Source organism: Triticum dicoccoides, chromosome 4B (genome assembly GCF_002162155.2).
Source record: "Triticum dicoccoides isolate Atlit2015 ecotype Zavitan chromosome 4B, WEW_v2.0, whole genome shotgun sequence".
NCBI lineage: Eukaryota > Viridiplantae > Streptophyta > Magnoliopsida > Poales > Poaceae > Triticum > Triticum dicoccoides.
In genome coordinates this window covers 13,492,179-13,519,381 of record NC_041387.1, presented here as the reverse complement: position 1 = coordinate 13,519,381, position 27,203 = coordinate 13,492,179, and the positions used below count along the sequence as shown (strand labels likewise).

The window sequence follows — 27,203 nt, the reverse complement described above, 5'->3', positions numbered from 1 at the left end:
CAAGTAGACAGACCCCGCACCGGCGCACGAACCTCGAGGCAGGCAGCGCGGCCGGCCGGCCACCTGATGGCGTCCGTGGCGGAGCTCAAGGAGAAGCACGCGGCGGCGACGGCCTCGGTCAACTCCCTGCGGGAGCGGCTCCGCCAGCGCCGGCAGACGCTCCTCGACACCGACGGTGAGGCCCTCCCCCTCCCTCCCCCGGCCCTCGAGGGTTCGCTTTTGCTTGTGGATTCGGGGAACTGTTGCTGACTGCTGTGCTCCGTGTGTGTGGCGGGCGTGCAGTGGAGAAGTACTCCAAGGCGCAGGGGCGGACGGCGGTGAGCTTCAACCCCACGGATCTGGTCTGCTGCCGCACGCTGCAGGGCCACAGCGGAAAGGTTCGCTCCTTGGTTGACTTCCGCCTCTTGCCTCACGCTTGTTAGCTGTTACTCCAATTGTGGAAATGGTAGTGCTGGTATGAGCAATTCATGACCGAGTTTGATTGCCGAGTGTAAGATTTGGACATAGGGGTCGACCTCTTCTTCTTCTGCAATGTAAAGGAAATAACCTGGATGAGGATGGGGTTTGGTCCCTCGGACGCGTACCTTGACATCGAGAGGACGAGTGCTTGTTTTCAAGAGGCTGCTGCTTTGGCCTAATTTGTCATGAATTGAGACCGATTTTAGACTAGGGTGTGAAGTTAGCTTTGGGAATGGTGGTAGGAATAGCTTCAATTATAGAGGAAGAGAACATAGCTTCATGCAAAGGGAGCAGATGACGTTTTGGCTTCAAAGCTCCTGCCTGTTGGCGCCAAAAGCAAAAGGAGAATTAGGGCAAACTGGTCTTTTTAGCATACTCGTGGCGGTAACCGAAAAGATGCGCGTAATTTTACGTGTTAAGGAAACCGAGCAGTGTTCACTTGGCTAGGGCCCACGTCTGTGAGCTCGCCCACCCGCGTTCGAGGCGCCATCTCCGCAGGTGCCTCGCTTCTTATTAAATAAAAAGCCCTCGGTGCTGGTGCTTGTGGGTCGAGTTTTCAAGGTCGTTGGGCATAATTTTACGTTTTATAAAGATTTTGTTATCGCTGTCGTGGTCCAAGAAAATTGCAGTGTTATCTAGCAAAGTATCAAATCTCTGGCCTGCTCTTGAGCCAAGTCTCTCGCAAAATTATGGATGCACTGAAGTATTTAGCATGCCGTGGTTCTTAGTTTACTATTTTGGCTCTGCTTTCCTAATCAGGTAATCATGCCTATGGGTAGAATGTGTAGTTGGGATTGAATTGCAATTTTGATGATTTACTTGATTTAGAATTTTCTTAAATCCAAGTGAGAAATGGGTATGAGCAGTCTACTCGAATCCGTTCCTTCCATTGTTCCATACCCTTGTAAATGAGTCAATAGTACAACCAAAGCTTCAGTACCAACAGTAACAATCTGTGAGATGCTCATTGATGTCCCACATGGAATGTGCCACTTGCAATCACCAAAGCTCAAGGTTGAGCCTGTTGGTGAACCCATGTGGCCTGATTTAAACAGCCCTAATCCCTCTCCATAATAGCATTTCCTTGGTAATTATTTCTGTTTTGTTTTGAAATATGACCGCTATGCTGTCCTGTAGTCCTTTTGTGCGAATCCTCTTTTTATTTGAGGGCATGTTATTGTTTGACACCAGCTGAAATAAAAAATATGTAGCGTGGAAGAACTCGAGTTTTGAGAACGGGTATGCGGGTTGTTACTAGTTACCAATTTTTAGAGCATTGCAATTCACAGAAAGAACCCTGGTGCTAAGAATTTTTGATCGGTTGGTCCTTTGAACTGCTCTATCATGCCTAATTATATGCTCCGTCAATTTGTTTTGTTTGTTGAGCGATTTGGATTTCTTTCTAGGACAGTACCTCCCAAAGTTGCTTATGTTGATATGTTTAATGGCTTCATGGTTTTATAACTAGTACTAAGTACTATCTCTGACTCAACACAGGTATATTCTCTGGATTGGACCCCTGAGAAGAACTGGATAGTTAGTGCCTCACAAGATGGAAGACTAATTGTATGGAATGCTTTAACGAGTCAGAAAACACATGCCATAAAGCTACACTGTCCATGGGTGATGACATGTGCTTTTGCACCCAATGGTCAATCCGTTGCTTGTGGCGGTCTTGATAGTGCATGCTCTATATTCAACCTTAGCTCACAAGCAGACAGAGATGGGAACATGCCAGTATCAAGAGTACTTACTGGACACAAAGGCTATGTTTCATCCTGTCAGTATGTCCCAGACCAGGAAACCCGCTTGATTACAGGCTCAGGTGACCAAACGTGTGTCCTGTGGGATGTTACTACTGGCCAGAGGATATCAATCTTTGGAGGTGAATTTCCATCAGGGCATACAGCTGATGTGTTAAGGTAATTGCCTTTTTCTTATGGCATTCAATTTAACATCATGCTTGCTGTCGTGATATATTGGTTCTTATTTTATGACCAAAACAATGTGATACTGTTCAAGTTTCATTGATTATGTTGAGTTGAACAAAGTTCCATGGTATTGATTTGAAAGCATCACCCATTAATCTTACACCTTGTCTGACTGGGCCGTATTTGTAAAGAAAGAATATGTTTCACCTTTTGGCGGTGCAAGTTTACTTTTAAGGGCTGGCTGTGATTAGTAATAAATTAATAATCAGTAGGAAATGTTACTGCATGGTGGCACATGCAGCGTTTGGTCAGTGAGACTTCTGTCAATTGTTGTTGATATAGATCATCAATGGTCTAATTATTAATCAAGTAGCTGGTGTGATATCTTGGCAACGCGGCCGCATGCTTGTTTCACAGCTTTATAAGTTGCTATACTTTTTATGTCCATACTCATAGTGTTCTGATCTTTTTTTTTTATCCCTTTCAGTCTGTCCATCAACTCGTTAAACACGAATATGTTTATCTCGGGTTCATGTGATACAACTGTAAGGCTATGGGATCTCAGGATTGCAAGTCGGGCAGTTCGGACATATCATGGACATGAGGGCGACATTAACAGTGTCAAGTTCTTCCCTGATGGTCAGAGGTTCGGTACTGGTTCAGATGATGGTACATGCAGATTATTTGACATGAGAACAGGGCATCAACTTCAAGTGTACAATCGGGAGCCCGATAGAAATGATAATGAGCTCCCTATTGTTACATCTGTCGCCTTTTCCATATCAGGAAGGCTTCTTTTTGCTGGATACTCTAATGGTGACTGTTATGTGTGGGACACGCTTCTTGCCGAGGTGTGCATTTTACCCATTTCCCATGAATTTGATCTCGCAGCTTAGATAATGGGATGAAAACCAGACATGTAAAAATAAGACTGATCAAGTTTTACTGCGAAGCTACAACTAAATTTCATACAGTTGAAAAGGAAACATAGTTTGAGTATACAATTTATTTACCATAGAAAGATCAGGTCAAAGTTCGGAAATGTTAATCCTGGTTAGTAACACCACTAGATTGATCTTTAAATTGTATATGCTTCACTTCGTTACAGTCCAGCAATAGTTTAGCCATTCTGATGTGATTTTAAAGCTGCAATTATCAAGTGAAAATTAACCACATTGGAAAAGAATATCAGTTACAGAGAACTAGCTGCATTTCCCCTTTGACATATGCCTAAAAAAATAACAATCATGATAACACATAACGCGTTATTTGCATTTGGCTATGGTATACTTGAGTACGCATCCCATCTTATGGCATTAGTTTCTGCAGCATCTCTATATGCAATTCATGCATTAGTAATGTTGTTGTAGATCACCTTGTAGATTCTTGCTATAGGCCAAAAATGCTTCAGAGAATAGAGTTTAGACTGCACCAAGCTGCCAACACAAGGCTTTACTGCAAGTTGATCCCATACTGTTAGAACCCTCTGGACCTGATGGGTTTATCCCCAGTGGCCAGTGAACTAGCCATGCTGTTTGGCTAGGCTAGTTGTCGAAGGTTGCGACCTCGTGGTTCGAGCCACAGTTAGTTTTCAGTTTTTTGCAGCGCCTCTTTCGGCCATGCTTTTATTTTTAGATTCAGACCCCTTGGTGCCTTGTGAGCCTTCAGTTTCCTTCCTATAATTGATCAGGAAGAGAGAGTGCCCACAAAAAACTTACATATTCTAGCTTTTATGAGCTCAAGCTATTAGCCTATTAGGACTACTCTTGTGGCGTTTGGTGAAATATAGAACATCTGCCGCATATCATGAATCATCCATTTTATTTATTGCCTATACTATTAAAACTGTGGTTGACCTGTGAATGCTTTTAAAAACGACTCAGATGGTGCTTAATTTGGGGACTCTCCAAAACTCTCACGAAGGCCGTATAAGCTGCCTTGGGCTGTCATCCGATGGGAGTGCATTGTGTACAGGAAGCTGGGACAAAAATTTGAAGGTAAGGGATGTGCTTTCGATATGAAAAAGTAAGCAATCTTGTTGACTACTTAATCAGTTGCATGGCATGAACTGTTGTAGGACAAAGGTTACATATGCCAATGCCATTACTCTAAGTTGGGCTAGAAAGGAAATATAGGACATCTTATGCTATATATTTCCAACATTAATGACTTTGTCCATCTTTTGAAACAATTGTGGTACATTTAACATATAGTGAAAGGGTGCATGCTTTATTATTTTGCAATATCTGTTTGTTTAGCTCTTGCTTTGCTATCAGCAAAAGTACTACTTCTCAGTGACATATTTCCCCTCTCAATGAGGTACTACTATTTGTTTCTAATGGAGAGACCTGCAACTGCAAGTGAAACTTTAGTCAACTCCAGCATTCTATCTATCTAACCGTCGAAACATTGCTGCCTGTTGAAAACTTCCAGATCTGGGCTTTCAGTGGACACCGGAAGATAGTCTGAGGCCCCGGCGCGCGTTCTCCCCGTGTTGTGCGTTCCTCGTCGTCGCGTGTCGGGGGGTGGTTGGCCAACTCAACAGGTTCCTGAAGATGAAGCAGTCCGTTTTGTATCATGGAATCCATGGATCTCCTGTTGCGTGCGTCCAACGGAAAACTCGGTTTGCCGAGACGGAGTGGTGCTGGGTGATGATGTTGTTGCATTGTGCCTGGTCAAGTCAGCGTGTTGTTTGTTGTTTATAAGAGTTGCCAGAAAGCAAGCAGCGCACATGTGATATTTTTCTGCCCTTGTTGTGTACAACTATATATTTTTAGCCGTAGAAAATGAAGCCGAATTGTTAGAACCAAGAATCAATTTGTTTGTTTCTGGAGTAAGATAAGGAATGCGAACTTCACTTCCTGTGTGCTGTGATGCTTGACAGGTTCAGTGAGCCATTCACTGCTTGTTTTACCTATGATGCCAAAATTCTTAGAATTCCAATGGGCATGACATTGCAGCCCTATATTATTTTTTGTAGTCCTGCAATTTAAGAATGGATTGAGTCTTCTTTGATTGCAAGGATTCTAAAAAATGCAAGAAAAGAAAATGTGTAGGATTAGGGTGTTTGATGGCACAAGATAAAGCAAAAGAATTCTGTGGGCTACAGTAGCATGTTTTGGAAAATTGAACACCCCAAATGGGAGTTCTGAAATGTTGATTTGGTCCAGTTTTTTTCCAACATTCCACGTTCAGTGCAAAAATAAACCAAGGTCACAGAACAATCTTAACACTTGCAGCGCTCATGGATTTGCAACATGAAATTCTCTCTAAAAGTCTAAACCGGAAGAGATCACGAGATTCCATTTAACATCGGACGCACACGACCATCAATAAGGTGGGTACCTTCCCCTAGGGTTCCACCACCATCCTAAACAACAGACCAGTTATCTAGGTTTATCTACCAAGGCGGGGAGCTCAGACGCCGGTGGACCCGAACCCTCCCTCCCCGCGGAGGGTGGCGTCGAGGTCCTCCACCTCGGCGACCTCCGGCGTCGCGATCACCTGGATGATCATCTGCGCGACGCGGTCGCCGGGCTTCACGGCAAAGTCCGCCTCCGAGTGGTTGAAGAGCACGACGCCCACGGGGCCGCGGTAGTCGGCGTCGATCACCCCGGCGCCCACGTCGATGGCGTGCTTCAGCGCCAGGCCCGACCTCGGCGCTGCAAAGATCCAAATAGAAATAGGCATTTCATCAAACACCTGGGGCGCGCGCAAGAAACGAGACCCAGGGAAGACGTAGGCGGGCGTCCCGTCTCACCGATGCGCGCGTAGGTGCCCTCCGGGATGGCGATGCTCAGGTCGGTGGCCACCAGCGCCTTGCCCCTCGCCGGCACGACCGTCTCCACCGCACTGAGATCGGACAGAGAAATCAGGTCAGTCAAGGGAGAAGGGAGATCATGGGCGAGAGGCCGGAGGTGAGAGTCCATGGCAATGGAGCGGGCACGTACCTGGAGAGGTCGTAGCCGGCGGCGAGGGCGGAGCCGCGGGACGGCAGGATGGCCTTGTCGGAGAGCTTCTTGACCTTGAGCAGCGGCGCGATATTGGTGATCTTGTGGGGAGGCTCGTGCACGGGGTCGGCACCGGCGCCGTTGGTGGCGGCCATTGCGACGACGGACGGGAGGGTTCCCGGTGGCCGGCGGCGAGAGATGGAAGGAGAGGAGCCGAGCAGGAGTTGGAGTTGAAGCTGAGGGCGGCCGTGGCTGCGGGGGGCGATAAATAGGTACGCGGCGGCGGGGCGGGAAGCGGCGCGGATGGCGCCAAGTTCTCCCGCCATAAAATTTCACCGACCGTGCAAAGGAAAATCGGCAGCTTGCTTTGGTCTCCAACGCGGAGTTTACGGGCCTACTTTGCTTCATTTTTTTCTCTTGCTATTTTTTTTAAAAAAATATTTCTTGCTTTGTTGTTTTTCTTAATTCTTCTTGATTTGATTGTTAGCAAGTCTAAATTATCTATCTTCATTTAACTTATACTCCCTCCATTCCATAATGTAGTGCGGCAGCGTTTTGCAAGATCCAAGTTTAACCGTAAATTTAGGCAACGAGACCGACTGCGGTGAGAGTGAATTCGATGATATAATTTTTGCTCCAGCCGCAGTCGGTCTCAGTCGTTAAATTTACGATCAAACTTGAATCTCAGAAAGCGCGGGCGCACTACATTGTGGAATGGAGGGAGTACTCCCTCCATCTCAAAATAAGTATCTCAATCTTAGTATAACTGCGTACTAAAGTTAATACAAAATTGACACTTTTATGTCGAGAAGCTTTGGGAGATTTGTTGCGAGGCAGCTCTGGTCGGCAATATATTATGAGCTCGCGAACCAACCTGTGGTTGAGATGGTTAGGTGGACAGTGGTATCCCCAACCCACCAGGGTTTAAATCCTGGTGCTCGCATTATTTCTGGATTTATTTCAGGATTTCTGACGATGTGCTTTCAGTGGGAGGAGACGTTCCCGTCGACGGCGAGGCGCCTACGATGGCTTCGTAAATCTCAAGATGATATGCCGGCTCAGTCTTTCGGAGGTGCTCATAGGGGTAGGGTGTGTGTGTGTTTATAGGGGTGAGTGTATGCGCGTGTATATGAGCGCTTGTGTACTGATGCTCAAAAAAAATATTATGAGCTCGTTTCTCATCGTTGTACGCCCAGAATTTCTTTTAGAATTTTGCACCATCACAAGCCCTGTCTACACTTTTGAACGCGCTATCCCACGTCCACTTGGTTAGCAGATGCTCTATGTGCTTTCCCTCAAAAAAAATTTGCTGCTTTGATGAACAAGCCAATGACAATAATGGTTCCACTCGATTTTAAGATCACAAAATTCAGTTGAACTTTTCTTTTCAAGGGGGGCAAATTCAGCCGATGATGTCAGGCCCAAACTGGCTCCGGTTCTGTTGGCAACCATCATCCTCTCAGCTGCAGAGAGAGCCGGCGGGCGTCGCGCTCTAACGGTGCCCTAGGTGTAGCTGCCAATGAAAAACGGAGTGCCTTCTTTACATTACAGCCATGACGATGATGATGACAGACGGTTCTCACGATCCGAGTCAGCGCCTCGGTTTATAGTACCAGAAATTTCACATGAAGGAGCAGGTCCGAGGATCCACCGCGCGTCTTGAATAAAATTTGAAAACCTCTCAGAAAATCCTTGCACAAAACTAGTACAAAGGTTGCTTGCTTCTACTACACCTCCCGCACGGAACCCTCTGAAAAGCGTGCAAAGACGAACCAACAAACCTTAAATCGAGATCAAATTCAGTTGTCGCCGTTGGCCCCATCTTCATTGTCCCTTTTCCTCTTGCTTGGCAGGGCAGATCCTGCGGACTTGTTTCCGTTGACCACCTCGCTTTTCTCGGCCGCGCCTGACTCCGGTTCGTCGTCCTCAGCCTCATCCTCTTCGTCTTCAGCCTAAGAACAGCACAATTGAATTAGCTGACAAACAGATAAACAACACAATTGGACTAGCTAGGAGAGAAGTATAGAGCAGTGGGCAGCATGTAGTGTGTACTATTATTATACAATTAATTAGGGTGTGCAAGTTATATGACAAACAAATGAAGTTTAAGTTGCCGTTCGCTGGACGATTACTGGGTCACCTATATTAATGAGGATGCAGGGAAGCCGATGAAGAATTACAGAGATGGTTCTCTTCTCTATAAGAAGATCCTCTATAAGAACCATGGTAGATGCAAATTCTGACAATGAACAGGAGCGGCCTACAAGTGAGTAAACCGAGCCCAACGTCACCATCTTTGAAGAAGAGCAAATAAGCACAATGTTGTGTGCTTGCATTGCCATCAGATCCTAAATTGCAAGTATAAGCTAAGGTACTGATAAAACTATAAATGTATTCCTGTGTCCCATGGCTGTTCTAGTCTAGGCCGTCATCCATGGGACTCTGGGATGGGATTCATGTCCAACTTCAGTTGAGCATGTGATTGCTGGGGTGCGATTTAGGGAGGGGGGATGATTGTGCCACGGTGGTGTGGTGAGGGTTAGCGCTGTTTGCTGGGGGCTATGGAATACTCAACCGCATATATATTACAAGAAAATCCTTCACCAACATACTGATGCTTTATATCATGTTACTTTCTTACTAGAGCAATTGGTCATTCTTTAGGACCACGGGAGGCAGCTAATCTTCAAGCTGATCACTGAGTAGTGCAAGAAGGTGGTGTGAAGACCGCGGCGCTGATTTCAAGTTCTCTGTCTGGCATTTTTCTTGCCTGTGCCTGTAACAGAGCTTCCCCTAGGAGGAGGGAGCTTACTTAGGGGTGTTTTGTGTTTTGATCAGTCTGTGATTGTGTTCAAGGACTGAGATGCTGGAAACTGCAGTGGTGTTGCTGGGGTGTAGTAATGCCGTTTCGGTGTTTTCTGTCTTTAATCTTGTAGCTGGTATTACACTGTTCGGTTGCTTGAAAAGCCGGGGGTATGCCTTTTGTCTCAAAAATAAAACTAAATGTAGAAGTGGCTTTTTTTTAAGACAAACAAGAAAGTAAGTCACACAAAACACAATACATAACACTGGACAAACAGCAATTTAACCAAACATGTAGAAACTGTACAAATATCCAGTGAACTATGAAGTTTGTCCTAAAGCACAAAAGTACAGACAAGGCAAGAAGAGAAAGCAAATTCTAGGACCAGACTGCAGATTGCCCAACAAAAATGAATGCAAAAATACAGGTCTTACTTTGTATTAAATAAGTTTCAAAATGCAATGGAAAACAATACTACAGCCTAGTGGAGCAACAACCTAATTTGTGGGTTTTGCTTTACATTATTATAAATCACAAAAGAAGAGGAAGATAAGACAGAATTTAATCATATTTGACACCGATAATAATGCAACTATCCTTTTGGGCTTTTGGCATTTGGCTAAAATAGTCGACAAATTTATTGTCACTGTGGTATTCATTTCTATGTACATCATACCAGTACACCACTGTGGATATTCATTTCTATGTACATCATACCAGTACACCACTATAGATATCCATTTCTATGTACATCATACCAGTACACCACTATAGATATCCATTTGTATGTACATCATACCAGCATACCACTTAACAAATTTATTGTCACTTAAGATACTCATTTGTACATCATACCAGTACACCACTATAGATACTCATTTGTACATCATACCAGTACACCACTATAGATATTCATTTGTACATCATACCAGTACACCACTATAGGTATTCATTTGTATGTACATCATACCAGTATAGTACTTAACAAATTTATTGTCACTTAAGATACTCATTTCTATGTACATCATAGTATCAGTATTACCACTATATTGAGTTTTCAGGAAATGAAGAGACTTACTAAAACAAAGAACTGTTCAAGATGTTACCCTGAATGCTGAGATACAACACTAAACAAACTAAATAAACAAATAGCTCGACGTACAGCTAACAACACAACATACCACCGGAAGCGCAATATATATAAATGTCAAACCAAGTTATGTCTAACTCAATCACATGAAGCAATGAGATTGTACAGGGCACCGTGGCTTAACAATAGGGTTATGTGTTCTCTAATGACCATTGTTACCGCTATCGCTATGAGCAACGACTCATTGTTTTAAATGGCATTATGGCTTAACAACAGCATCATGTGCTCTCTAATGACCATTGTTACCACTATGAGCAACGATTAATTGTTTTAAAGGAAATCCTGCAGTGCAGTACTATAACGTTACCGATACAACTCATTAACCGTTTAACTAGTTGTCAGCTATGCGGAGGTTATTGAAGGAGTACATCATATGAGGAACATTTTATCAAATGCCAACCAATACAGATTTCTAAATAGCAGAGAAATTAGAAGAGAAATCTCACCTCGTCGCCTTCCTCTTCCTCTTCATCTCCCTCCTCTTCCTCGCCATCTTCTTCTTCATCTCCTTCCTCTTCCTCTTCGTCCCCTTCCCCTTCGCCGTCCTCCGCCCCCTCTTCATCCCCTTCCTCATCCTCATCCTCATCCTCCTCCTCGTCCTCATCGGACTCCAGGCGGTCATTGCCCTCGGCATCGACGCCATCCAGGTACTTCAAGCTGGGGACCAGCGCAAACACCTTCTCCCTGTACCCCTTGAGCTTGGTGACGGGGCACTGGTACAGGTCCAGCGACTCGACCCCGAGCGGTGCGAGCGGGGCGAGCTCCTCGACCGCGGCGAAGCGGTTGTTGCCGAGGTCGAGGTGGCGGATGGTCCCGCCGCAGGACTCGGCGACGGCGGCGAGGGAGCCGGCCCCGGCGAGGCGGTTGTCGGGGAGGGAGAGGCGGCGGAGGGCCGGTAGGCGGGGCAGGCCGGCGAGCGAGGAGAGGCGGGCGCCCGCGACGGAGAGCTCCTCGAGCGAGGGGAAGCGGTCGAAGAGCGCCGGCGAGGGGAGGCGGCCGGTGGAGGACTTGACGGCGCCGTCGAGGGTTAGGGTTTTGGGGGCGGAGAAGGGGGAGAGCGGCGCGCTCTTGACGGCCGCGCTGATGGCGCGCTCCCACGCCGCGTCCTCCTCTCCGGCGCCGGCGCCGGCCATGGCTGCGGCGGCGGCGGGGCGGGCGGCGGCGGTGGTCGTGGGTAGAACCCTAGCTAAACCCTGGAGCCGCAAAGCTTGGGAGGCGGACGGAGCAGACAGGTACGGAAATGGGGGATGACCAGTGTGGTGGTGTTCGTCGTCCAAGCGTTGGGGGTGGGTTGTGATGGGCCCTTTTTGGGGGGCAATTGATGGGCCTGGGCTTATAGGTTTATGTGCAGCTTGTCAGAATTAGTTATTTCTTTGTGTACAATCCCTAAAAAAAAAAGTCTACTAGAACTTGAGTGAAGAAAATATACTTGCATACTATGCATGTTTCGCATGATTTGACTTAAGAAAAATAAAAACCTTGTGACAAGAATGTTCGGTAAAACTTGACAATGGGAAATAGTCCGGTCCATCGTTAGGTATGTGAATTCTCGCCTTTGACCTTTAGTTATATGAGATTCCTCGCATAGACTTTCCGAGCATGTTATCGGGATGTATACACAAATCATAGAATGAATAAAAAATCTGCTTTTCCGGAGAGATTTTTGATTGAAAGGGTATCTACTAATCTCCATCCTTAATCTGCATCAAAATCTATAAACTTTTCTTGGGGGTGTATCGGAGCAAAACTCGATGGAGATATACGAGAGAGAGAGAGAGAGAGAGAGAGAGAGAGAGAGAGAGAGAGAAACCATACCTTCTTGATGTTATTCCGCGGGCTATGTATTGTACTGCGTTCAATATGTTCACTATAAATGTGACGTGGGGTAGTGTGCCGCTTTGCTGATTTTACGACTAGTTTCATGAGCTTAAGTGCACTAGTAAGCGTGCACGTGCAACGCACGTATAATCATAGAAAGAAATTTCCCCAGTTATCTTACTTAGGAAACAATTATTTCAAATCTTAATTTCTATGAAATTATGCCTTTGCAGATATAGTTTTGCAAATGGACTTCTCAACACACGATTAACCTCACAAAGATGCATCACCATGTATCACAATCTATAGATACAACTGGTGCTACCATGACTGTGTAACCACAACAATCTTTTCATACATTCAGTGTAGAAATTAATAAGAAAAAGATACATTAACAAAAGTAATATGATAACAAAATAGAAGAACTGGAAGTAGCGTTCAACATGGTATACACACATTGTGCAAAACTGGGCTAAGATGATAGTGTAACAATCTTGTACACACATTGTGCACCTCTACTCATTGTCATGCTCAAGCCTGGAATGAAATTTAATAACTCAATTCATCCACAGAAAAAAAAATTATATCCTTGACCACAAAGCGTCACTAATAATATAGTTCATAAAAATATACAAATAAGTTGAACGATGAGTGTTTTTGTCTATTATCAGACTTTTGTATTTTTGAAACCCACATACGATAGGTGTTTACTTTGATCTGTAAGAATTATCACTCCCTCAATGACTTGAACTTAAGTCGTGTCATCCCTTCAGTGAAGCTTTGTAGTTTTCGATGAGAAAATCGAAAGCCACAAGCTTCAGTGAATCCTTAAGTTCTGATAAAATAATATAAGTAGTTGGATAATAAAAATGAAAGGATCATCATGGTCAATGTACATCACGAAGCTCCATGTAAAACAAGCATTGACATGCATGCATATCTAGCAGCATGCCCATGCTGAATGAGTCAATATTGGGTTTTAGCTTAGTGTTGCCGCCATCACTGTAGATCAATTACAAGGAACGTGCTACTAATATTAAACTTACAAAAAAAAATCATTGCATATTACTATCGAAGATGAGACTATGACACGTTCTACTAAAACACAACTTTTGTGTCCTCTTGTGATTCTACTTTGCTTCATTGCGATCCTTACAAAAACAAGATTGATACAAGTTAATCCAAGATTCTACTCATGGATAACTGCCCCTTCTTGGGTGAGTGGATCAGGGTGCAAAATAAAATAAAATGCAATGAATATTTCATGTCATATGCTATTGGAAGTTACTAACATAGCAATAGTTAGCAAAGCAAAGCATTAAAATAGCAAAGCAAAGAATGAAATAGCTCATGTAGATGTGTTTATGTTCCCTACCTGTATCAAGCAATACATTTGGCAAAATTGTGCCTTGTGCCATGACCACATTGGACAAAAGCTAATTAAATAGATCATATGAAAACAGTAACATGTCACTTGTCTTTTGCATCAACATCTGAAGGTTGCCATAAAATGCCAATCAATCCAAAACAGTGCCTTGCATGCATATTCGGCAGAGCATTAACCCTGTATCTCCATACAAATCAAGCAAGCCCGATGTAAGAAAAAATTTATCCAACTCAACATTCGACTCAATTATAATATACTATCATCGACTCAACTTGCTTCCATAATAATATAAATTGTTACCATCATTTGTGTCGAATAATTTGTGTCTGCTTGTGTTGTGAATAGGCAGATGGAAGCAAACTCCTATCTCCTTGGAATATAATGAAATTTTTGTTCTGTTGTAAGCACATGTTGCTTCCGTTATGGGATATGCTTCCACGACAATGAACCATTGCTTCAATTATATCGAGAATTTGCTTCCATGGTGACAATGAAGGGCTGGGCAAAATATGCAACTGGTAATTACATATGTCCTCATTTTTAAATATTATTAAGAAATAAAAATTGCTATCACAACAACATTATTTTCCACCCGTCTAGTTAGCGTCGCAAGCACGCTGACTGGACTATCTCACATGCACGCGAGCTCGCCGTCATCAATAAGACCACCACATCTTGGTGGTAGCGTACTCGGCATCTTTACAATGCATCAGGTTGTAGGCAGAGAAACCTGCATAGTAAAATCATCAATGGGAAACTATGAAGTGCTCACACAGGCAATGGTTGTGTCAAAAATTCACTCCAGGAAGCAACACTGGCAGCGACTAAAGCACATGCCGGTAGTGGGTGAAGCACAAAAGATGTGATAAATAAAAAAGTAGGAAGCAAGGCTAATACGAAGCAATGGTTTGACACTACAACTGATTAGATTTGAGAAATCTGCATGCTTGCCGAGATGGGTGTAAGATTCTAATGTCCGCGATCACATTAGATCTCTGTATTAGAAGCATATGTTAGATATCATGGGAGCATGGTTAATGAGAAGCGCTAATTTGGTGCTAATGTAACATATATTAGACACATCCGAAGCATACGTATTTGAGTTTACAAACATCTTTTTGCCACACAGCATATGTACATTAGATGCAGTACAACTGATTAGATGCATACCTGAATGAAGGATTAAAATTAGAAGAAAAACAGAATTTCCAACATTAATCAATCCAAATGAGAGAATGTTACCCTTATAGGGGAGGATTCAATGCGAGATCTGTACTGGACTGTGTCACTTTCGCCGCTTCTTTTCTCTTCTTTTCTCCTAACCTTGCTCCCGATGGACATGTAGTACAACAGCAGCAACAAGATTATCAGGCCCGTCTCATCTGATCATCTCTCACGTAGCACTACTTACAAACTGGATTGGGCTAAAAAAAAGCCTTACAAACTGGATCAACGCTTAGCAGCAAGGCACATCACACGCAGCAATAGGACCAGCACATGTGCCACCTAAGAGCGTCTTTGGGATGTCCATGCAGGAGAGAACATCATGGGTGGCACATAGGACACCAACACGGGAGAGGAACAGGAAGGCAAGGGGGGTTCTGAGCTTGTACCATGGATAATGGCAGGCGCAACCACCAGAGGGATGCCACACCGGCGCGGTGAATCTCACGGCCGCAGTGGGACTGGAAGATCGCTGAAGGAGAGAACCGGATCAGCGAGGGGCGTGGTTAGCTCGGCAATGGAGCTGTGGCGGCCTCGCGGAGGCAGTCAAGATGGGGGTGAGAGTCAGGTGGGACGGTGGATGTGGGATTAATTGCGGGATTTATGGGGGGACCCGGGAAGAAATCAGGCTCATTTGGAAACCGAATGATGGATTTTGGAAGCAAATCAGCCGTGACATTAAAAGCTGATTGAAGTCCCTCAATTAGTCTGCCGAATCATCTGGTGAAGTACGGTCAGTCCACGTGAACTGCTAGGCGCACACCAGATCTCTAATAAATTAATGATGGTTGTTAGATTGGGTCACGTGGGCTTCATCGTGTGGTGGTGATGTGTCCGTGGACGTTTCGCGGAGTGCACGTAAGAAAGTTTTTGTTTGATTGTTTAATAGTAGTGGAGATGGAGATATTTCAAACCAGTGTTTACCTCTGAATCATTTATAGGTTTGTACAAGACTTTCCGTCGTTGCAAGATCCCATGATCATTTGGTGTTTCAGTAGACATGTACACCCCAAGTCATGATCTTCTTAACACCTTTCGCGTGTAAGTAGTTCAACCGCACTAATAATTTTTCCGGAGAAGCCCGAATTGTAGGTCAGGGTAGTTTCTTTGAAAAAAAAAACTTATTCTATGATAAGATAGTATTTGGTTCTCTCTAAGTATTTCATATTGGTCTCAAGTTATAATTCGTGAGTTCACTTACTCTATATCTTATTTTATCCTGATAATATTCAAGTCATTTGCATTCATGTTGTCGATGCACGAAATTTTCAAACCATGTATACGGCGGCACACGTAGTAAAAAACATGGAGGTGAGAGCGATACAAGGACAAGTGGACAACAAAGCTAAAACCCTAGCGGCTAGAGCTCTTGAATCGGTATGTGACTTCATGCGCAGTTGATGATGTAGAAGATGTTTGAGTTTTTCTCCTAGGCCTATGGGTCTATGCATCTTGTCCTAGCCTCCAAGTGGAGCAGAAAACCGAACCAGACTCGAACTCCTCCATCAATAAGAAAAGTACCATCTCCTCTTCGCATCGTATTCCAGATCGGCTCTTGTTTCGTTATCCGCATGCCACGAGATGGAAAGTTTTGGAACATCTTTGGTCTTATGTACACAAATTTCTTCGTTTAGTCTCCATATGATGGGGACAATAAATTTAAAATAAAAATCATATGCACAAAAGAGTAGAGAGATGAAAGAGAAAGGAATACAAGGAATTTGCTATAGCATCATTACTTGAACAAAAACCCCAAAACTACAAAAGTGTTTTTTTATCCGAGCACACATGCTTCCCCATGAAGAGTAAAATTGAAAAAAATAGTAAAAATTGCAAAACTGTGATCTTTTTAATGATAAACATCGACGAATGTTTCAACCGCGTGCAAAAAATTGTGAGAAAAATGACATTTGTGGAGGCCTGTGCAATTTTTTTTGTTTGATATTCCAAACAGCTTTCAACAATAATATTTATGGAGCATCGTTTTATTTTCAAAGACCTCCATAAATTTTATTTAATCATGAAATTTTGCACGCAATCTCACAATAATCTCACAAACAAAAAACAGATTGTTTTGGTTTTCTCCCGTTCATCGGGGGGCATGTGAGCTCGAGATCAAAAAAACTCAATGCCCCAAAATTAAAGAGATTTTTTTATAGTAACCATTATATGAGGAATGTATTTTTTGGGAATTTCCTCTGCGTTGCCTTTTTTTTTTTGCGGGTGGCCCTGTTTTTTTTAGACGGTGAGTTGCCCTGATAATAAGAAGGTTTTTTTAGGGAGCCCTGATAATAAGAGGTTAAGAACAGTAAGCAAGCTTCCCTAAAAAAAACAGTAAGGAAGCTAGAAAGAGAGGACCGTATCAGATCCTCCCGCCCTTGCGACGTGGAAACAAGTATGCATCTTTCATCAAATGACAGAATGCAAGATAGACCGAATCAGCTCAGATCCAATCCGCCGCCACACGTCTGATCACAATCGCATGTACTCCAAAGAACGAAGATTTACAACGAAGACTGATGCAAAGGAAGCACATGTAGGAGTGGGACGTGAGGCGTGGGAGGACCGGCATCCACGTCGTCCATGCAATGATCCAATCCATCCATCCATGCATACAGCGATCGAGAAAGTGTACGAAAGCTAGCCAGCTAGCTATTCATATAGGGCGTGCGCTGTCGAAGCCACCGGCCGTCGCGTATCGATCGATCGCGGCCGGAGGTCAGAGCTTGCGTACGGCGCCAGAGCGACGGCACGTTGGTGATTCAACGACGGGTCGGCCAGCGGCCGGCGCTGTGCGCCCGTACTGTTGTTGTCCCCCACGAACGACGACTCTCGGATGCCATGGCATGGCGTGCATGCATGTGGCAGAGCGAGGCCGGCGCACAGGGCGGTGACCGCGTCGGCATGCACGCGGTCGGCTCTCCCGTGTCGGAGTCGGCACGCACGACGGCTCCATCTTTCGGTGCACCACTGATCGACCGATCAGCAGGATACCAGTACCAGTACCACGCACGGTCCCTTCCTTCCGGTCGATATCTGTCGATCTCGCTCACTCTCATGCATGTCACGGACGCGTGCGTGAGAGGGACAAATATATGGTCCTGCTACACAGCGACCCCGGACGAGACGGGACAAGACGCCGTCCGGTCCAAAGTCTGCAATCAAGTTACTCCTACTAGGTCCTAGCGGCCTGCCCTGATTAATTTCTCGTCAGGCAGAAGCTATAGCTAGGTAGCGACGAGTCAGCCGCGGCTGCCGCTGCGGACAAACGCACACGCACACGTCCATCGGTCACCACTCACCGGTTCCCAAACCCACCCGGCACCGGCCGTGCATCGTGGACCGGGCGAGCGCTGCGTGCCAACGGCCGTACGCGTCACTGTACCGGCCGGGCCGGCGCATGGATGTCACCCACATGGCCACATGTGTCGCCGTGCGTCCGTGCGTCCGTGCGTGCACGTGAACAGGGCGCGCTTGTTGATCATCATGGGAGGGAGAAGAGACGCGCGAGCTAGGTAGCCAGTACCCGGTTAGCTAGCTAGCTAGCTCTGTCGCGAGCACGTACGTACCGGCCGGATCATGGCGGCCATGCACCGCGCGCGGCGGCATGGGATACGCATGCTCAAGTTAAGGGTACGTACGGCTGGGCAGATGAGATCGAGCATATGGGTGGAGAGGTTGGGGGTTGGACGGCGCGGAGGAGGGCGACGGGGGCTGGCGCCCGGTGCATGCACGCGCGCGCGCGCCCGCCGATACGGACGCATGATCTCGGCATGGGAAGGGAGTAGAGACGCCACACGGGGCACGCCCGGAGCGCGCGCGCGCGCACAGCCCGCGGCGCCTCCGATTATGTATGTGTACGTGTGTGCGCACAACTGGCGTGCTGGTCGGCTGTGCCAGGCCCATGCAAAGCGCATGCACCGACGGCGGGGATGGCTCGCGCTGCGTGTGACCAACCAACCGGCCGGTGGCGTCGGTGGCCGCTGCTGCTACACTGTCAGTCACTGTGCGCGGGAGTGGTGGAAGAATCTGAGCCTGATGGATGGATGGCGTTGGGGCTGTCTGCCGCGATCGATCGAGCGGGGAGCAGGGCGTCAGTCTGTACAGTGTGCAGTCGTGCGGATGCAGGGAGGCAGGCAGGAAGTCCCTCTCTGCTCCTGCTTCACCGAGCAAATGTAGTGGCGTCGATCGTGCGCACGTCGGCGCCCACGGACGCCTGCTTCCTCGTCGCGTTCTCCGTCTCATGCATGTACTACAGTACTACGCGTGTCGGCATGTCTCAGGACCCCTCTCTCTCCGTCCCGGTTCTAGTTATCCCACCAGATGATTCTTGTTCGCGGTCTTATCTGCACCAGCTAGCCGCTCGATCCGCACCACCCAACGACGAGAAAATCTCAACGGAAAGCTTCCGGCCTCAACCCAAACAGAAGTAACCCTCTCAACTTGCCAACGGACGGTTTCCATGGCAGTTTTAGTTACGGTGCGGGTGACAACTTCTTCAGACTAGCGTGGCAATTTCTCCTAGAGAAGGCAATTTTTTTTTAAAAAAAAAATTGTCGTCGCCTTTTGTGGCCTTAGGGCCATGGAGGCACGATGGATCGCGACCCTTCCCGACGGGAGGGCCTCCGCTTTGTTTTTAGGTGTTTTTCAGACCTTGTTTAAGGTATGCGCCCTGCTCGGAAATTCGAGGTGGCGGCTCCTTTAAGACGAAATAACGTTCTCCCCGCCCAGGCCCTGTCCTGGCCTAGCGGTGTGTCTAACATCGTTGGAGGGCATGTGGATGCGTGTCTTTGATGGATCTCGCAGGATTCAGTCGGTGTTTGTCTTTAGTGCATCCCTTTAGACCCGTGACCGGGCCAGCCGGCCCCAGCTGGCAGCGGCGGAATCAGCGCCTGTCTAATCCCGCCATACGGCAAGCCCACACCCATGTCATGGGGAGCGTGGCTACAGTTCCAACAATACCGCTGACCGGGGCGACCGACGTCAGCGCGACGCAACACTGTAGAGGCACAGTGCCAACCACTCCGTGACGCTGAGACCGACGGCCTACAGTGACGTGCAGAGGCGGGCCCCACAAAGACCAAATACGCTGGCAACGGGGGCCTGCCCATTCTTTCTTTATCATTTGTAACCTGGGAGGTCTGGCTATAAGACCAGACCTCCCAGGAGCCCCCCTAGGAGGGGGTCGGCCCATTTTACACACACACATACACAGTCACACATGCAAAGGGGAGAAGGAGAGCTCGCTCCTTCTTCCTCCTCCACCCAAACAGCTCCAAGAGCAACATTGTAGCCCTTGTGATCTTCATAGTCGATCCGGCAGGGCTAGGGGCATTACCTCCCCCGAAGGGCCCCGAACCTGGGTACGTCGTGTGTTTCGCACCGCTCGCGCCCAATCTTGCTTCCGAAACCCACCGATGCACTTCGGCTCCAACCACACTCGATAAGCCATCAGATGACATCTGCTGTGAGAATACCACGACACCCCCTTGGACGCAACCCATATATGTTATTCAAATTCTAATATATGCAATTAATCTCAATTCACCGGTGATAGCCTATAGCTTAAGCCCGAATTCAGTTCTTATCTCCCTTTCGCTAGACCTCTGGACCTTAAACCTAGTCAGTCTATCGCCAAATGCGCCGCTAGAAAATGGTCACCTTCTTCACCCCCTCATCAATTGAATTAAATGCCATCCATATAGCCTTGTGTATGAATTTAGGCAGCCAACTTTTTCTAGCCAAGTAAATTTTCTATAAATTCAAATATTCAAATATAAATCACGTTCCTATCTTCACCACTGCTTCCCTTGTTAGATATCTAAAGCCCAAACTAGCCATCCACCTATTTCTCAAACGCGTCGCCAAGTGGCACTCGCCATCTATTCTTCTTGCCCTAATTTTTCGCCCCTCCACCATAGTTGTAGATGTCATTTCCTTGTCTCTCATGCCGAAGTGTCTGCTTAAGCTACCTCCACCATATCCCACCGCTCACCTAAGTCGCCGCAAACCCCCTTAGATGCAACACATATATGTTATTCAGATTCTAATCTATGTAGTTAATTTCAATTTACTGGGTGATGAAGTCATGTACCTAGGGTAGGGTCATGGACCTGTCCAAGGTATCCTCCCCAAGGACATCTTTTAAGAAGAAGCCGTTTTCCAGTCGACCAAGAGGAACTCCACTCGACAGACTAGAAGACACTCGACGAACATGAAGACACTCGACCATGAAGACTCACTCGACCACCAGGAGTTCAAGATCTACTCTATATCCAAACGGTCTGTAATTAAGTAGTCTTTATGGTCATGATGACACTTTATGTAAGGCGTTACCAGTAACGCCGGACCTTAATGTACTTTAACCCTCCGCTACGTGGGTTGGCTGGGGTCTTGGCGTCCTCTATATAAGCCACCCCCCTCCACTGGTATAAGGGTTCACACCCCTGTAACTCTCACACATATAATCCAGTCGACCGCCTCCAGGCTCCGAGACGTAGGGCTGTTACTTCTTCCGAGAAGGGCCTGAACTCGTAAAACACTTGTGTGCACAACTACTCCATAGCTAGGATCTTGCCTCTCCTTAGTACCCCCCCTACACTACTGTCAGACTTAGAACCACGACAGTTGGCGCTCACCGTGGGGCAGGTGTCTTAGCGACTTATTGGAGAAGTTGCAATTTTTCCGATTCCCATCATCATGGTTTCAGGTGGAGTTTTGGTTGAGGGCCGCGAGATCCGTCTCGGCGCGCTCACATTCGTCGCCGACGACTCTGCCTGGCTGCAGGAGGCTCCGCTCGACATGGATGCGCTCCCAGTCCGCGGAGCTACGCACTTTCGAGCATGCGTCCGCGGCGTCCTTCTGCGGCAACCGTCGACTCAGTATCGGCCGGTTTTTGTGTCATCTTCCCTCCCAGCTTCCCGCCGGCGTAAGCGCTCCAGTCGGTCGGGGCTCCAACGGTGGGTGAGGCACGCAGTGGCTCGCCAATCGACCACTGCCCAAGTCGCGGCAATCGAGCCCGACAAATCTCTCTACGGCCTGTTCGACCTGTCGACTGGCTCCGCAGAGACTACATCCGAGTGCGACAGCAGTGATCCGGCGGCGGAGGTCCTGATGGTCAATGGACCGCACGTTCTCCCCGGCTTTCCTGGCGCCGAGGGAGGCAACGGCGGAGGCGATCCGTCGCACGACCATGAGGAATACCGCCCCGAGCCCCTCAACTCGCAGTAGAGGGAAGAGCTTCGCCGCCGGAACATGGATGCGCTTCACACTCCGATCGTTGGAGAAACCCCTGAGGCTCGCGCCTTAGAGGACGCGCGCTTGGCCAACCTGGCTGAGCGCACTCGACTGGAGAACCTTCAGCGGGCACTCGACGAGCGTGCGCGGCAACGGATTCCAGACTCCAGTCGACGCCAACTCTTTAAACCTCCGACTCAGGTATATCGCACTCCGATTCAGAATTTGGCATCTGCAACCCGTATAGTAGAGTCGATTCAGCCTTCCCAGTCAGAGGCTGGCAGAGGCTTGATCCAGATCAGGGATTTGCTCCGGGCAGCAGGAGATCAGAATTCTGTTGTGTCGCAGTCGCAGAACAGGATTCATAGCAGATCTGTGGCGGCGAATACGGTCCAGTCGGCTCATAGCCACAGATCGCCCCCGAGGCGTGAAGGGCATGGCGACCGGCATGATCAGTACAGGAACTATGAGCAGTATGATCACCGATTCGATCATAATGATCGACGTCGAGTCCCCACTCCTCCCCCAAGGGGTGGATCATATGTGCCTCGACATCAGGATGATAGACGCCAGCATAGTGACGGGCGAAGGATTCCAGTCGACCCCAGAGAACCAGGCTTTGATGCGAGATCCATCATCGTTCAAGGTTTGGTCGACCGGAACAGAGCTCACAGAGAGGGTAATGACAGAGATGTACCCACCAGCAGCCGAGTGCATGTCTCCGGACCAGAGTGTTTCAGCAGAGCCATCAGAGCCGCGGTGATTCCTCCCAACTTCAGGTTGGCGACTGGAGTCAGCAAGTTCAACGGTGAGTCCAAGCCTGATACATGGCTTGAGGACTACCGAGTGGCTGTTCAGATCGGCGGCGGGAATGACGAGGTGGCCATGAAGCATCTGCCTCTTATGTTGGAAGGGTCAGCCAGAGCATGGCTGAATCACTTGACACCCAACATCATTTACACGTGGGAAGACCTCTCCCGAGTGTTTATCAGGACGTTCGAAGGAACGTGCAAGCGACCAGCAGGACTGACAGAGCTGCAATCTTGTGTGCAGAAGTCGAATGAGACTCTGAGGGATTACATCCAGAGATGGATCACACTGCATCACACAGTAGAGAATGTATCTGATCACCAGGCAGTTTGCGCCTTCAAGGAGGGCGTAAAATACAGAGAGCTAAGCCTGAAATTCGGTCGAACCGGAGACATGTCTCTGAGTCGAATGATGGAAATAGCCACCAAATATGCCAATGGTGAGGAAGAGGATCGGCTTCGGAGCGGCAAGCACAAATCAGTCGCCCAGGACACCGGAGGCGGAAATTCTAGTCGGAAGCAAAAGCGTAAAGCCGAGCCAGCCGCTCCTGGAGAAGCCTTGGCCCTGAATCAAGGAAAGTTCAAGGGGAAACCCAAGGGGCCTTGGAACCCCAAGAAAGTAAAAGATAAAGAAGGAAATGCGTGATGGATTTACCATGTCACATCCACACCAAGAAAGATGAAGAAGGTAACTTCATTTACCCTAAGCATACCACTCGACAGTGTCGACTCCTGATACAGCAATTCCAAGGGAAGCAGTCCAAGGACAAAGAAAAAGAGTCGGACAAGGTTGAGGACAAGGAGGACAGTGACGAGGAATATCCGCAGGTCAATTCCACCCTGATGATTTTTGCCGACGTGAGAGCAAAAACTGACTGAAAGTTATAAACTAAGAGGTGAATATGGCTGCTCCATCAACACCCAATTATCTGAAGTGGTCTCAGACTGCCATTACGTTCGACCAATCTGACCACCCCACGCACATAGCCACCTCTGGGAGGCAAGCGTTGGTGGTCGACCTAGTCGTTGAGGGCACTCGACTGACCAAAGTGTTGATGGATGGCGGCAGCAGTTTGAATATACTGTACGCTGAGATGCTGAAAGGGATGGGCATCCCGATGTCCAGACTGAGCACAAGCAACATGAGTTTCTATGGAGTCATCCCTGGCAAGAAGGCCGCGTCACTCGGCCAGATTGCTCTTGATGTGGTTTTTGGTGATACAAAGAATTTCCGCAAAGAGAAGCTGACATTTGAGATTGTGGATTTCCAGAGTGCCTACCATGCAATTTTGTGTTGGGGAACATAGCAGAAATTCAAAATTTTCCTACGTGTCACCAAGATCCATCTATGGAGAAACCAGCAACGAGGGGAAGGAGAGTGCATATACATATCCTTGTAGATCGCTAAGCGGAAGCGTTCAAGAGAACGGGGTTGAAGGAGTCGTACTCGTCGTGATCCAAATCACCGGAGATCCTAGTGCCAAACGGACGGCACCTCCGCGTTCAACACACGTATAGCCCGGTGACGTCTCCCATGCCTTGATCCAGCAAGGAGAGAGGGAGAGGTTGAGGAAGACTCCGTCCAGCAGCAGCACAACGGCGTGGTGGTGGTGGAGGAGCGTGGCAGTCCTGCAGGGCTTCGCCAAGCACCGCGGGAGAGGAGAAGGGAGAGAGGTAGGGCTGCGCCAGGGAGAGGTCAAAACTCCTGTGTTGGCAGCCCTCAATACCTCAACTATATATAGGGGAGAGGGAGGGGGTGCGCTCCCTCTAGGGTTTCCACCCCAAGGGGTGCGGCAGCCCCAATCCCATCTAAGGGTGGCGGCCAAGGGGGGGAGAGGGGAAACTTGCCCCCAAGTTAGGTGGAAGCACCCCCTCCCCAAACCCTAGGCGCCTTGGGCCCTTGTGGGGGGGACGCACCAGCCCACCTGGGGCTGGTCCCCTCCCACACTTGGCCCATGCAGCCCTCCGGGGCCGGTGGCCCCACTTGGTGGACCCCCGGGACCCTCCCGGTGGTCCCGATACGTTACCGATAAAACCCGAAACTTTTCCGGTGACCAAAATAGGACTTCCCATATATAAATCTTTACCTCCGGACCATTCCGGAACTCCTTGTGACGTCCGGGATCTCATCCGGGACTCCGAACAACATTCGGTAACCACATACAAATTTCCTTTATAACCCTAGCATCATCGAACCTTAAGTGTGTAGACCCTACGGGTTCGGGAACCATGCAGACATGACCGAGACGTTCTCCGGTCAATAACCAACAGTGGGATCTGGATACCCATGTTGGCTCCCACATGTTCCACGATGATCTCATCGGATGAACCACGATGTCAAGGACTCAATCGATCCCGTATACAATTCCCTTTGTCTAGCGGTATTGTACTTGCCCGAGATTCGATCGTCGGTATACCGATACCTTGTTCAATCTCGTTACCGGCAAGTCTCTTTACTCGTTCCGTAACACATCATCCCGTGATCAACCCCTTGGTCACATTGTGCACATTATGATGATGTCCTACCGAGTGGGCTCAGAGATACCTCTCCGTCAACCGGAGTGACAAATCCCAGTCTCGATTCGTGCCAACCCAACAGACACTTTCGGAGATACCTGTAGTGCACCTTTATAGCCACCCAGTTACGTTGTGACGTTTGGTACACCCAAAGCATTCCTACGGTATCCGGGAGTTGCACAATCTCATGGTCTAAGGAAATGATACTTGACATTAGAAAAGCTTTAGCATACGAACTACGATCTTTGTGCTAGGCTTAGGATTGGGTCTTGTCCATCACACCATTCTCCTAATGATGTGATCCCGTTATCAACGACATCCAATGTCCATGGTCAGGAAACCGTAACCATCTATTGATCAACGAGCTAGTCAACTAGAGGCTCACTAGGGACATGGTGTTGTCTATGTACCCACACATGTATCTGAGTTTCCTATCAATACAATTATAGCATGGATAATAAACGATTATCATGAACAAGGAAATATAATAATAACAACTAATTTATCATTGCCTCTAGGGCATATTTCCAACATTTTGGGCAGGCCAGCTTATGCATGTTTTATGGCTCGACCATGTTACGTGTACCTCAAACTAAAGATGCTTGGCCCTAAAGGCGTGATCACTGTCACTGGTAACCGCAAGAAGGCAGAAGAGTGCTTCCAGAAAGGCTCAAAGATCGTAGATGCTCAGATGGTGGCAGAAGAGTGGCAGGAACACCAGAGGAATGCAGACCCGAGTGATTTGTTGCGAGCCAAAAAGCCTGCTACAGAATCAGCGTTCCAGTCGTCCGGTGAGACAAAACCCGTTCACATCCACCCGACCGACCCTAACGCTGCTCCGACTCATATCTCCACAACACTCGACCCCAAATAGGAAGAAGCGCTCATCCAGTTCCTTCGTGAGAACTGGGATATCTTTGCATGGAAACCTTCTGACATGTCGGGTGTACCCAGGGGACAGGCTGAGCATCGTCTGCGGGTCGATTCAAAGGCAAAACCTGTGAAGGAACATCTGCGACGGTCCGCCATCCAGAAAAGGAAGGCTATTGGCGAAGAAGTGGCTCGGCTCCTAGCAGCAGAGTTCATCCGAGAGATTTACCACTCCGAGTGGCTCGCCAATGTCATCATGGTCCCCAAAAAGGACAATTCACTTCGCATGTGCATCGATTTTAAGCATATCAATCGGGCCTGCCCGAAAGATTATTTTCCTCTTCCCCGCATCGACCAGATAGTCGACTCGACTGCGGGATATGAGCGACTGTCTTTCTTAGACGCTTATTCCGGGTACCATCAGATCCGTCTGTTTGGACCCGATGAGATCAAAACAGCTTTCATCACCCCATTCGGGTGCTTCTGTTATGTCACCATGCCATTCGGCCTCAAGAATGCCGGAGCCACGTTCATGAGGATGATTCAGAAGTGTTTGCTCACTCAAATCAGTCGGAATGTGGAAGCGTACATGGATGACATTGTGGTCAAGTCACGGAAAGGTTCCGACCTGCTGACTGACCTCGCTGAAACATTTGCCAACCTCAGGAGGTACGATATCAAGCTTAACCCATCCAAGTGCACATTTGGAGTTCCTGGTGGAAAGTTACTCAGTTTTCTCGTTTCCGAATGAGGAATCGATGCAAACCCAGAGAAAGTAGGCACTATTCTCCGAATGAAACGACCTGTGCGTGTGCACGATGTTCAGAAGCTTACTGGTTGCTTGGCCGCTTTAAGTTGATTCATCTCTCGTCTCGGTGAGAAGGCGTTACCTCTTTACCGACTGATGAAGAAGTCAGACAAGTTCGAGTGGACCCCTGAAGCTGACAGCAGCGTTTGCAGAGCTGAAAACCCTGCTTTCCACCCAGCCGGTGCTCGCTGCCCCGATCAGCAAAGAGCCTTTGCTGCTTTACATTGCAGGCACAGGACAA

At 47.7% G+C, this 27,203-nt stretch overlaps 3 protein-coding genes and 1 long non-coding RNA gene across 4 annotated transcripts; 1 reads left to right on the top strand and 3 right to left on the bottom strand.

Moving 5' to 3' along the window:
• Positions 1-6: 6 nt before the first annotated feature.
• LOC119294600 (guanine nucleotide-binding protein subunit beta-like) lies at positions 7-5,252 on the top strand. The gene is made up of 6 exons (XM_037572812.1): positions 7-175; positions 283-377; positions 1,957-2,381; positions 2,878-3,241; positions 4,274-4,387; positions 4,824-5,252. Exons 1-6 carry the CDS (start codon positions 67-69, stop codon positions 4,857-4,859), a joined length of 1,143 nt encoding a protein of 380 aa, XP_037428709.1. The 5' UTR covers positions 7-66; the 3' UTR covers positions 4,860-5,252.
• Positions 5,253-5,542: 290 nt separating this feature from the next.
• LOC119294597 (deoxyuridine 5'-triphosphate nucleotidohydrolase-like) lies at positions 5,543-6,702 on the bottom strand. Its single transcript, XM_037572809.1, has 3 exons — positions 6,341-6,702; positions 6,151-6,242; positions 5,543-6,052 (listed from the first exon to the last, which is right to left on the bottom strand). The coding sequence occupies exons 1-3, from the start codon at positions 6,664-6,666 to the stop codon at positions 5,808-5,810; spliced, it is 663 nt and encodes a 220-aa protein (XP_037428706.1). The 5' UTR covers positions 6,667-6,702; the 3' UTR covers positions 5,543-5,807.
• Positions 6,703-7,900: 1,198 nt separating this feature from the next.
• LOC119294596 (acidic leucine-rich nuclear phosphoprotein 32-related protein 2-like) lies at positions 7,901-11,553 on the bottom strand. Its single transcript, XM_037572808.1, has 2 exons — positions 10,740-11,553; positions 7,901-8,292 (listed from the first exon to the last, which is right to left on the bottom strand). Exons 1-2 carry the CDS (start codon positions 11,424-11,426, stop codon positions 8,140-8,142), a joined length of 840 nt encoding a protein of 279 aa, XP_037428705.1. The 5' UTR covers positions 11,427-11,553; the 3' UTR covers positions 7,901-8,139.
• Positions 11,554-14,064: 2,511 nt separating this feature from the next.
• Positions 14,065-15,371, bottom strand: LOC119293197. Its single transcript, XR_005142979.1, has 3 exons — positions 14,940-15,371; positions 14,741-14,821; positions 14,065-14,228 (listed from the first exon to the last, which is right to left on the bottom strand). It is a non-coding gene; the product is annotated as an uncharacterized LOC119293197 (long non-coding RNA).
• Positions 15,372-27,203: the final 11,832 nt, after the last annotated feature.

Bases quoted from the DNA above. Each gene is read 5' to 3' on its own strand.
- LOC119294600 (XM_037572812.1), top strand. From the start codon at position 67: ATGGCGTCCGTGGCGGAGCTCAAGGAGAAGCACGCGGCGGCGACGGCC. The intron at 3,242-4,273 runs GTGTGCATTTTA...AAAACGACTCAG, and splicing joins GGGACACGCTTCTTGCCGAG to ATGGTGCTTAATTTGGGGAC. The intron at 4,388-4,823 runs GTAAGGGATGTG...GAAAACTTCCAG, and splicing joins GCTGGGACAAAAATTTGAAG to ATCTGGGCTTTCAGTGGACA.
- LOC119294596 (XM_037572808.1), bottom strand. From the start codon at position 11,426: ATGGCCGGCGCCGGCGCCGGAGAGGAGGACGCGGCGTGGGAGCGCGCC. The intron at 8,293-10,739 runs GTGAGATTTCTC...TGCTGTTCTTAG, and splicing joins AGGAAGAGGAAGGCGACGAG to GCTGAAGACGAAGAGGATGA.
- LOC119294597 (XM_037572809.1), bottom strand. From the start codon at position 6,666: ATGGCGGGAGAACTTGGCGCCATCCGCGCCGCTTCCCGCCCCGCCGCC. The intron at 6,243-6,340 runs GTACGTGCCCGC...GTCCGATCTCAG, and splicing joins GCCGGCTACGACCTCTCCAG to TGCGGTGGAGACGGTCGTGC. The intron at 6,053-6,150 runs GTGAGACGGGAC...GGATCTTTGCAG, and splicing joins GGGCACCTACGCGCGCATCG to CGCCGAGGTCGGGCCTGGCG.